At 51.8% G+C, this 10884-nt stretch overlaps 1 protein-coding gene across 1 annotated transcript; it reads left to right on the top strand.

Annotated features, from left to right (window-relative positions):
- Window positions 1-2090: 2090 nt before the first annotated feature.
- On the top strand, window positions 2091-10165 carry LOC103922854 (GTP-binding protein 2). Its single transcript, XM_009331058.1, has 11 exons — window positions 2091-2115; window positions 2768-2952; window positions 3259-3367; window positions 3917-4114; window positions 4396-4570; window positions 5209-5428; window positions 5871-6006; window positions 6412-6470; window positions 7457-7628; window positions 7907-8071; window positions 8495-10165. The coding sequence occupies exons 2-11, from the start codon at window positions 2819-2821 to the stop codon at window positions 8690-8692; spliced, it is 1566 nt and encodes a 521-aa protein (XP_009329333.1). The 5' UTR covers window positions 2091-2115; window positions 2768-2818; the 3' UTR covers window positions 8693-10165.
- The last annotated feature ends 719 nt before the right edge of the window (window positions 10166-10884 follow it).

The raw sequence follows: 10884 nt of genomic DNA, 5'->3' as shown, positions 1-10884 counted from the left end.
TGGTGCGGGGCCGTGCCGGGGTTGGGCTAGCACACTTGCGGGCGGTTCTGCAGCCGGCAGCCCCGGCCCCGAGAGCGGTGTGCCCTCCTGCCCCGGTCTCTCCTCCGGGGTTTGACGTGGCAGCGCGCAGTGCTTGTGCCCCCAGTGCCAGCGAGCTCCCTGCGTGGCCCTCCAAACCCTGTCCGTTAGTAGTATCTGCCTGCCCGGCGTCCATCTGTGGGTGTTTTGCTGTCTGGGAACTAAATAGCTTCGGAAATAAAGCTTTGCTCAACTCATAGTCCCGAGCATCCTGTTCGCATCTCTACCTGAGAGCCGATCTGGTGGGTGTAAGTCCCTCTCCAGCTGCCAAACTCAAACACTGCTCAGCAGGTTCCAGTGACTCCCTTCCCAGCTAATTTGGCAACTGTTTTCTTACACTGAAATGCAGATGGTACTGACAGAGTGTGAGGCACTTGCCTCTTGCAGCAGGAAAAAATGGCATTGGTAGTAAGCGAGTGCGTTGGTTAGTTCAGGCAGTTGGCACCGCACTAATAGGACTGCCACTGTAGGGTGCATTACATTGCCCTGGAGTCGATTGCTTGGCCCCACTCAGTGAGCTTTCTGTAAAATACATAAGAGCTGCGCTGGGAGGGAGCAATTCCTCCACAAGGCAGGGCTGTGACTCTTGGCAAGAAGGGAAAACGGCACTTTGCTACTGTTAGATCTTGTCCACGGGCAGGATTGTTCCCTGCAGCCGCAGTTTAGTTTTTGTTTCTTTCAGCTGGAGGATGAACAGCCCCCTGTGGTTTCAGCACAGCTTCCTGTCCCTGGCTACCCTGTGCAGTATGTGGCCCAGCAAGTCTAGGCTTGTTGCTTTTCTAGTTTCAGCTGCCTTGAAAGAGACCCACCCCCTTATTTAGACGACAGCGCAGTATGTGAATGTGTTTTTCTTAGAGCTGGAAAGCTGGTAGATGGTAAGAGAGGAAAACCTTCCGCAAGTACCCTTTTCTCACTGCATAGCTCCGCTGCCTGAGAGCTGAGCTGACAGTTCAGAACTTCCCTCTGTTGGCCTTTTGCCACCATAAGCACCGCTGTGGTTAGGAGCTGAGCTAGAAGGCAAGGAGACGGCTGTGGCCTCTCCTGACATGCAAATTGGTGTCCAGAGGAAAAGGAAGTGCTTAGTGTTGGCAGCCCCATTTAGTCTGCCAGAGTACTTGGCTTCCTGCAGGCTCCAGCCCTTTCTCAGTGGTCCTTAGACCGAATCAGTGGGAAAATTACTTCAATATTGGCAATACATTCTCTCTGGAAAGCTGGAGCCCGTCGTGGTTGGAGTGAGCTTGATGAGGACCCGGGCCTTTCTGTGACAACCTAATCTGGCTCCAGCCCTTCCTGGGAAAGTTCTTCTGAGCACGTTGTGTACGAACAGTCCCGATCAGCTCTGGTTCTCCAGAACTGCCAGGCCAGTGACCAGCTTGCTGTACTGCAGAGAAGTCAGTAGCTTGCTTCCTTATGTGCGTAGTCCTCTCTCTTGCAGAGAGAAGATACACAAAGATATGGAAAGGAGTCAATGAAAAACTAATTGAGTGAGGGAGGGTATCGGTGTGCAGGAGAGGAGGCAGTGGCTTTTGTTCCCAGTCCCGTGTTTCTGTGCACATTGGGTAGATGGAAGCTGCTGGATAGGGTGGGAGTGGGATGCTGTGGGTGGCATTGTGGATCATGGGTGGGTGAGGGGGGAGACTTTTAATCATCTGCTGGCCTGTGCCTTTTTGAAACTAGAACTCTCTCTCTGTGACTGTTAGACTGGCCCTATTCTTTACTGGCAGTAAAAACATCCCCCAAAAACAGTATTACGCCCTGTGTCCCTCTCTAGTTTTGTCCTCTGGTTTTCATGATGTGGGATGCAAACAGCAGAAACAAACCTAAAGTAAGTTCCAGTTGAGCATAGGAATGAATGGCAGAAGAGGCTGTGACCTAACACAGTATATTTCTGCCACTTTCCCTCTGTCTGAAACCATTAGCACGAGCTGCAGAGTATCTGGGCAGCTGATGCCTATAGAAGTCCCTGCTGGCACAGCATCTAACCTTTGTCTTGTTTCATTCTCTGACCAGGCAGAAGATGGGAACATCGAGTACAAGGTGAGCCTTTTGAGGTTGCAGAAGGAGGTCTTCCTCCCAGAGGGTTATTTTGCAGTGAGTAACTTCACCAAAGACAGCATATGGGGAACATGTCCAAGGAAGGGACAGAAAAGTGGACACTGTACTAAGGAACTATCGGTCATCTTCTGTGTCTCTGTGCCTAGCAATACCCAGTATGCTGAGCTGGAAGAGTTTGATCTCAGTACTCATTTTTAGGAATCTGTTTCAGGAGATGACACCCACTGTGTTTTTCCTGAAATCTTCTTCCTTTTGAGAGAGAGAGCTGCAGGTGCCCCTGATAATCATTTGTCACTTTCTTGTGGCTGTTCTGCCATTTGTGCTTACTTGGCTCCTGTGTCACAGATAGGTCCCACAGTGCTGCCTTTACCCCCACAGCAGGCAGGGTACCTGCCTGCAAGGTACCTTTGGCAAGATGCAGGAAAGTTGTTCTGCCATATGTATGCACATTTGTGAAACCCTTTCTCACCTGTCCTATGGCTTCTGTGCAGACACTAACATGGGCTGTGTTTTCTAGAGGTGGGTCAGAGTTGGGGGCATTTCTTCATGGTGTTGGGTTAGGGAGTTGCTGGCTTGGGCAATGGATTCCCTCTGCATTCAGGCTGTGACTATAACTACCCCCTCCGTTAAACAGCTAAAGCTAGTGAATCCCTCGCAATATCGCTTTGAGCACTTGGTGACACAGATGAAGTGGCGACTACAGGAAGGCCGAGGTGAGGCCGTCTATCAGATTGGTGTGGAGGACAACGGGCTGCTGGTGGGCCTCTCAGAGGAGGAGATGCGTGCCTCGCTCAAGACACTGCGCCGTATGGCAGAGAAGTACGTGTTCCCTTTCATCTGCAGGACCCGCAGGCATAAACAGCCTCCAGTAGAGAGGCTTAGCCCCAGGAGTCCCCTGAGGAGCTGGTGGCTCCATTCTACAAAGCCCCTGTATGATTGAAATTCCTTCATCATGAGGCTCTGGAAATACGAAGGCGATTATAGGGCTTTTGGCTGGAAGCTTGAAGCTCCTTCCCTGCTATCCCCAGATTTCATCCCATTCACTTTGCCAGCTGTGACTCTAGAGGTGCAAGAGCTGCTGTGTACAAGTGTATGGCTCAATCCTTCCTTTCGTGTTTGTGGCAGGGTTGGGGCTGACATTACGGTGCTGCGGGAGAGGGAGGTCGATTACGACAGCGACGTTCCAAGGAAGATAACGGAGGTGCTTGTCCGAAAGGTGCCTGACAACCAGCAGGTAGGGACCTGCAACTTGGCTGTCCTCTCCTGCTGGAGACTTAGAGGCTTCATACAAGCAGCTTCCTTTTGGGATGGGAGCCCAAACCCTAGAGGCACTTCGTCATAGATTGGCCCATAGCAGATGCTTTAAAGACCTGCCAGAGGGAGGCTTGATCATAAAGCTTTTCATCTCCAAGATTGTGGTTGAGGCAGATACCAGTAGGGGAGATTGCCTGGATCAGAGGTGAGAAATTATTTCACTTCTACAGCAACAGTTCTGATGCAGGCCAGTGTGCAAACAAGAAGGATTTAGAGGTCCTGCTGCAGCAAATGGCCTTTTTTGTGACATCAAAGCCTGATGTGTCACATCGTAACTCTAGAGAGTGTTTCACAACTCCTGGGCAGTGGTTTGCTGGGAGCAAGAGCAGAATCTTGGCAAGATTACACTGCACGGTGTCCATCATGGAGGGAAGCTCTCTGAGGCCCATCTCCATTGTCATGCAGTGTTCATGCACACCCAGCACAGCAGCGGTTAAGTTTCATGATTTCTCTGTTCTTCTTCCTGTAGTTCTTAGACCTGCGAGTAGCTGTGCTGGGGAATGTGGACTCAGGGAAGTCAACCCTGTTGGGTGTCCTAACGCAAGGAGAGCTGGACAACGGGCGGGGCAGAGCACGCCTCAACCTCTTTCGGCATCTCCATGAAATCCAGTCAGGAAGAACGTCAAGCATCAGCTTTGAGATCCTCGGCTTCAACAGCAAAGGAGAGGTGAGGGAGTGGGCTGCTGAACTCAAAAAGCTAGAGGAGAATAGGACTACCCTCCTGTTACAATTGCGAGTGGGACATGACACAGAGCTGTGCCACCTCTCTGCCCTCCCTTTAGCTGAACCTGAGTGCTACTTGATCATTTGCAACAGATGTCATTTCTTGCACCCATGGTGAATGATCTCTCCTCACTAATTCTGAGGACAAAGTGGATAGATAAGAGCTGGGTTTTCTTCACTTGCCTGCTGGGGCTTCTTCTCTCACCGAGTCCTTATGTTCCTCAGGTGGTAAATTACAGTGACTCCCGAACAGCAGAAGAGATCTGTGAGAGTTCTTCCAAAATGATCACTTTCATTGACCTGGCTGGCCACCACAAGTATCTGAAAACAACCATCTTTGGCCTCACCAGCTACTGCCCAGACTTTGCTATGCTGGTGGTTAGCGCGAACACTGGCATTGGTGAGTGTTGCCTTGCCTGCATGGATTGACAGCAACGTGTGAAGAGACATTGAGAATTGGGGGAGTGGGTCCTTGTTAGCTGGGAACGGTTGTCAGGAAAAAGTATTAGCCTGGAAGCCTTTACTGATTTCTTGTAAGCCAGTGCCTATGAGTACCTGGGAGGGGAGCAGAGCTGGGATCCTCTTAACCAGCTGTAGACCGCATTAAACTGTACCCTGGACAGAGAGGCTTTGTTTGGAATTTGAGGCTGTGTTTGTCAGAAAAAAACCCAACTTTGACATATTCTTAGGGGTGCTGAATCCTGAAGCCTTGTAAAAAGGCAGCTGGAGTTCTCCCACATTTTTCCTTGATATTTTTGTGGCTGTTTTCTGGCAAACTCTAGCCCAAGAATGAAAAATACTGCATCTTTCTGAAGCAAACAGATCAGTCACAAAAATTCTTGGTGGTTTTTATTTTTCTGGACTGATGTTTGGTTTTGTTTAAAAGAATAATTTTGCTTTTTCATTGCCTGATGAACTAAGCAGTTAGGGTCAAATCTCTAGCGTGGCCCTGTGGGAGAGCCAGGAGACATAGCTGTCACATAAACAAGCAACAGTGGTGACTGCTACTGCACCTACACTCTCACTTGTCTCCTGCAGCAGGCACAACGCGAGAGCACTTGGGCTTGGCCATGGCCCTCAAGGTCCCCTTCTTCATTGTCATCAGCAAAGTTGACTTGTGTTCAAAAGCCACCGTGGAACGGACAGTGAAGCAGCTGGAGCGAATCCTGAAGCAGCCAGGCTGCAACAAGCTCCCCCTGCTTGTGAACTCAGATGATGATGCTGTTACAGCAGCACAGCAGTTTGCACAGTCTCCCAAGTAAGGACCATTCCTTTCTTCTGCTGGGAGCAGGCAATTCAGACTGGGCTGCTGTGTGGAGCTGGGGAAGGGCAACCACAGGGGAGGCGACCACGTCTTGAACATCTTGGCTCCTCATCAAGTTTCCTACCTTTGCGTTCTCCAAGAAGGCATTTTCCCCTCCCAGACCTTTTTCTGGGCACTGGGAGCAGAAGGTGCCTGAGGCTGCACTGGAGTTACTTCTCCATGACAGAAGTGTGGGTTGGCAGGGGATTGGTGCCTCGACCAACCACTGAGGCAGGGGTTACTGCAGAGTTGTACCTAGCCCATGTGCCCTCCTGCTCTAGCCATTTATCGCTGTAGTCTCTGTCCTCTTGCTGGACTCTGTAGATTCAGAATCCCAGCCACCTTCTGCAGCTGCGCTCTGGCCTTCTGCTTATTCCTGTCTATTTATGTCTGACAGCATCACCCCAATCTTCACACTGTCCAGTGTTTCTGGGGAAAACCTGGATCTTTTAAAAGTCTTCCTCAACATCCTCCCTCCACTGACCAACAGTAAAGAGCAGGAAGAACTAATGCAGCAACTCACAGAGTTTCAGGTGCGTAAGGGTAGTTTTTTTCCAGTGCTGGTACTGCACTCATTGCTGTGACATGTGACAAACATCTGGGGGATCTGGACACTGTGGGGGGAGATGTGGTGAACTCCTGGGCTATTGGGAGACATTAAAGAAAGGACTCGCTTCTTAAAAAAAGCCTGTTAGACTGGACTCTGTCCTAACCAAGGGATGACCATCTCAGGGATAAGATTGTTTCTCTGGTTGCCACTTAAAAGGCAGAGGTTCCTCTAATAGGAAGGTAGTGGGAGCTGGTGAAAGCTCCGAGATGGTGTCTGATGACCAGCAGAGAGCTCACCTTCCTCCACACAAGGGGCGGGCACCTTGTCCTTATTCTGGAGTGCTATTTCACAGCTGTCTGAGCAGCTTATTCTTGTTGCCTTGCTGCAGGTCGATGAAATTTATACTGTGCCAGAGGTGGGGACTGTTGTGGGAGGAACTCTGTCGAGGTAAGTGAGGCCAGGCAGACAAGCGTGGGTGTGAATGGTTGCTGGAGTTCCCACAAGGTTAGAGTCACCCGCTGCAGATGTGGAAGCAGTGCAAGGCTCGGTCCTGACTGCTGCCAGATGACTGAGCGTAAAGCCCTACAGGGTGTTGGGAGGTGCCATGAGCAGACCATTGGTCGTGTGGTGGCAAGCAGAGAATCTGCTCTAAAGTTGCTGGATTAGGAATGTGACCTGTAGCATGCTGAAGGAAGGCATGCTGGGACCCAGAGTCGGCAGAGGTTAGCCATGATCCCAAGGCGTTGCTTTCTTCCTTAAGTAGGGGGAGGAAATGTAGAGGGCAAGTCCTTCAATGCCAGCAGAGGTTAATTGCGTGCTACCCCATGAGAAGGCAGCTGTCCCTCAGTGTTTGGGAGTGATCAGAGCAGTTTGGCTATCGGTGCATCAACACAGAACAGGTGTCAACTGCAGTCTCTCCAGCGGAAACAATGCAGTGTGGCAGAGCACTGGGGACAGAATGGTCCCTGTCCGTACCTGGTATTCTTAGGAGTGATAGCATGGCTTTTGCTCCTACTGTAGGACATCCCTGTTAGTTGGTCCCAGGTAGAGTCCAAGGACACTCACCTCCTTGGCCCTGGGGAGTTTGTGCAGGTTTCTCCAGCGGAAACAATGCAGTGTGGCAGAGCACTGGGGACAGAATGGTCCCTGTCCGTACCTGGTATTCTTAGGAGTGATAGCATGGCTTTTGCTCCTACTGTAGGACATCCCTGTTAGTTGGTCCCAGGTAGAGTCCAAGGACACTCCCCTCCTTGGCCCTGGGGAGTTTGTGCAGGTTGATCTTGGAGGGTGAAATTTCTTCCTTTTTCTGCTGATGAACTCTGTCCTGCTCTTCTGGTTTAGTGGTGGACTTGGTAGTGCTAGGTTAACGGTTGGACTTGTGATCTTAAAGGTCTTTTCCAACCTAAACGATTCTATGGTTCTTTCCTGGGCAGTGGGATCTGCCGAGAAGGGGAGAACCTGGTGGTTGGTCCCACTGACGACGGGAAGTTCCTCCGGCTGAAAGTGTGCAGTATCCAACGCAACCGCTCTGCCTGCCGTGTGCTGCGGGCTGGGCAGGCAGCCACGCTGGCCCTCGGCCCCTTCGACCGCTCCCTGCTGCGTAAGGTGAGTCCTCCTGTTGCCAGGTTGCTCACTGGTCCAGTGAGCAGGACTGGAGGCTTCCCTGGAGATCCCCCCTTGGTAGGGTGGGAATGAAGTAGAGATGTTTGCAGGAAACTCGCAGGAAGGGGAGGAAATGGCCAGGCTACGAAGTAGCATGAGTACAAGGCTGAGAATGGGATGCAAGCACAAGTCGCAGAGTGCAGATGTGTTTGTGGTTTTGGGGGCTATTCAGAAGCAAGGGGACTGGCCCTAACTGGTCTGAGCTTTGGGTTGTTGTGCAGGGCATGGTCATGGTGAGCCCAGAAATGAACCCCACCATCTGCTCAGTGTTTGAAGCCGAGATAGTGCTGCTGTTCCATGCCACAACTTTCCGGAAGGGGTTTCAGGTGACAGTACACGTCGGGAATGTGCGACAGACTGCTATCGTAGAGAAGATCCACGGAAAGGTAGGCACAGGAGGAAAAGGGAGGAAGATGGACCTCCCTGTGGGTTTGTTGGGATTCCACCATGCCCTCTAGTAAAGCTAGGGGCTACTGGCATCTGTAGCTGTGTCCCTTCCTAGAGCACACTCCATCCCTTTATCCTGCCCATTCGGTTGCTTTTCCTCCCGACACGTTAAAGAATTCCCTCATGCAAAACAAGCAGCGTGATGGACTACAGCAAGACTGTGAAGGGAGGTGAACTCTCAGTTCTCCAGAGCTTGTGTCTTCCTGTCTCCCCTTATGCATACGGTAATGGGAAGGGCTCAAGCCATGCAGTCTGAGGGAGGCAACCTGCTCATTTGCCTCATCTTCTTAGCATCCACATGCACCTCTCCTGCATGCATTGGTACGGTAGATAGGTCTAAGCTCTCCCCTTTTTCTTTTCAGGACAAGCTGCGGACAGGAGAGAAGGCAGTCGTCCGTTTCAGGTTCATCAAGCATCCTGAATACTTGAAGATCGGAGCCAAGCTGCTTTTCCGTGAAGGAGTCACCAAAGGCATTGGGCATGTCACTGACCTCCAAGCCATCACCACCAAAGAAAACGGCCTGGAGGAGTCCCTGGGGCCTGGACAGCTGAGCTTCTGACTACCACTAGGTCAGAGAGATCTCCACTCACCAACACCCAGGGAGAAGGATGGAAGCTCCCATGGCTCTCTGAGTGATGCCTGGAGCTGCTGCTGTCCCGTTCTAGCGTGGGTGTCCCTCCTCCGCACTGTGAGATGGAGCCTGGGAGAGTTTCTCGCATTCAGTGCCGTACATGGGGCAAGTTAAGCATGTTCTCCACATCGCCTGCAACTTTCGTTACCCTGCCCTCCTTCAGAACAGATCAGAGGCACCTGCAGACCTGGGCAGGCAAGTTCTGGCTTTGTTTACTGTTTGAAAATTACTGGTTAGGAGGAGCAGAACCCTTGAAGACTAGCAGTAAAGGGATGTTTTCCCAGCTCTGACACAAGATCTGGTCCCATTTCTGCTTTCTGAGCACTGGGTTGATAACAATCCTCTCTTGAGTCATCCTGCAGCACATCCTTCTGGGCAGGGGATGGAAGAGACCCCGCTAACCACAGTGGGGGCTTGGTTGAACCTCTCAGAATGCATTCGGGACACTTTTTAACTGTTTTAATCTTGGTTGGCTTTAATCTGCTGTGTGTCCATTTGTGTGTTGGTTTTGCATTACTCCGATCTGAGTGTCTCACTGTTGGGCAAATGTCCTGTTCCCTGCTCACATGTACACACTCCTTCAGCATCCTGCTTTCTGACTCCTGGGAAGCTGTGGCTGGTCCGAGTGGCACAGCCTCCCGATGTAACGTCTTGAAGGCAGAGTTTGCACTTGCATCTGTTCCTTGCAGCAGCTGGGCAGGAGGCCGTTCTGTGGAGAGCGGGGCCTGGGCCTGGGCCTGTGTTGGCGTGTGCAGGTTGTTTCTATGGATGTTCGGCTGACGGTGCCTTCTGCACGTTGGCAGCAGCGGTTTGCAGTGGGCTCCCTGGTGTGGCTGTTCCAGGTCCCAGCCCAGCCTGCTCCTCACACGCTTGCCTTTAATGTGTGAGAACAGGCTGCGTTACTAACACAAAACCAGGTGACTTCTGTTGTTTAGATGTGATTTGACAGTGGCGTGATTTTATTTCTGTTTCTTCTGGAGGAAGAATTCTTTTCTTTCCCTTGCCACTGGGGTTTGTTGTCAGAGGAAAGCTGATGTTGCCAGCAAGGACTCTGTGCACAAAGAGTGGAGCACGTTTGTCTCCCGCTCGCTGTCGTACAGCTCCCCTGTGTAGCCTGGGAGGTGCAGCAGGGGCTGTGTAGCTGTACATAGGCTTTTGGTTTTATTGTTGACTGTTAGACCAAATGTGTCTGCTGTGAGCAACGGGCCTTCAGCCAGCCCTGTCGCATGGCATGGTGGCCTGCCAGCCCTGACCGAAGGGAAGGGTGAGGACCTGTGATAGCACTTGGACACCCAAACAGCCCTGCTACCACACTGATGAGAGCAAGTTCTGCTTCTGGGCTGCTGGCACAGGCAGTGCCTGCGGGGCTGAGTGGCCCGTGCTGATCTGTGGACGTCGCAAAGCAGCGCACTCCGCCAGGCTGTAGCAGGTGGGGAGGTGGCGGCTGCACCCTGTGAAGAGCATGCTGAGGCATGGGGAAGCCGGTGAAATGGTGGTATCAATGAAGGGATTCAGAGACAGCTCAGTAGTGACAGGAGTGACCTGTCCCTCGGGGGGAGCACTGACCCTGCTGAAAATCTGCTTCTTCCCCATCAGCCCAGCAGCGAGGCAGCAGCTGCTGGCTCAGGGTCGCTGCTCAAGCAGGATCCCTCTTTCTTCCCATCCTGGCAGTGGTCTGGGTATTACGGTGACATGGTCTTTCACCCGTGCCTGCAAGAAGGACGGACCCAGCTGCCAGCAGGCTCTTCCCTTTGGTGCTAGTGGGTCACAAAGCAAGCTGCCTGGGGGGTGGGGGGACTCTGGCTGTTGGTAGCAGCCCTGGTGTTTTCTGCCCCAAAGCGGGCATAGGGTGCTGTGACCTTCTCTGAAATAGCTGATGGCTGGTCTCACCTCGTCCCTGCCATCTGTGGCATGACTGTTCTTGGTGCCATGCTCTTCATAATTGCTGTTTTGTTGTCTTGAATTTTTCTAATGCTGGGATTGTCCCTGTTTCCCAAGCATCTATATATAAATGTACAGAATAAAGATGTTTTATTGAGCTTGCTGGCTGAGTTGTACAATCAGCGAGGGTGGAGCTGGGCTCTTGCCCTGCTGCCCTTGGAGCTGGGTCACGGTTGGAG

This window comes from Pygoscelis adeliae, unplaced genomic scaffold (genome assembly GCF_000699105.1).
Source record: "Pygoscelis adeliae isolate BGI_AS28 unplaced genomic scaffold, ASM69910v1 Scaffold218, whole genome shotgun sequence".
NCBI lineage: Eukaryota > Metazoa > Chordata > Aves > Sphenisciformes > Spheniscidae > Pygoscelis > Pygoscelis adeliae.
The sequence above is the reverse complement of the archived record's forward strand: the minus strand, read 5'-3'. Positions and strand labels throughout refer to the sequence as shown.

Excerpts from the sequence above, each read along its gene's own strand:
- LOC103922854 (XM_009331058.1), top strand. The coding sequence starts at position 2,819 with ATGAAGTGGCGACTACAGGAAGGCCGAGGTGAGGCCGTCTATCAGATT. Across the intron at positions 3,368-3,916 it reads AGGTGCCTGACAACCAGCAG|TTCTTAGACCTGCGAGTAGC; the intron begins GTAGGGACCTGC and ends TTCTTCCTGTAG. Across the intron at positions 5,429-5,870 it reads CAGTTTGCACAGTCTCCCAA|CATCACCCCAATCTTCACAC; the intron begins GTAAGGACCATT and ends TATGTCTGACAG.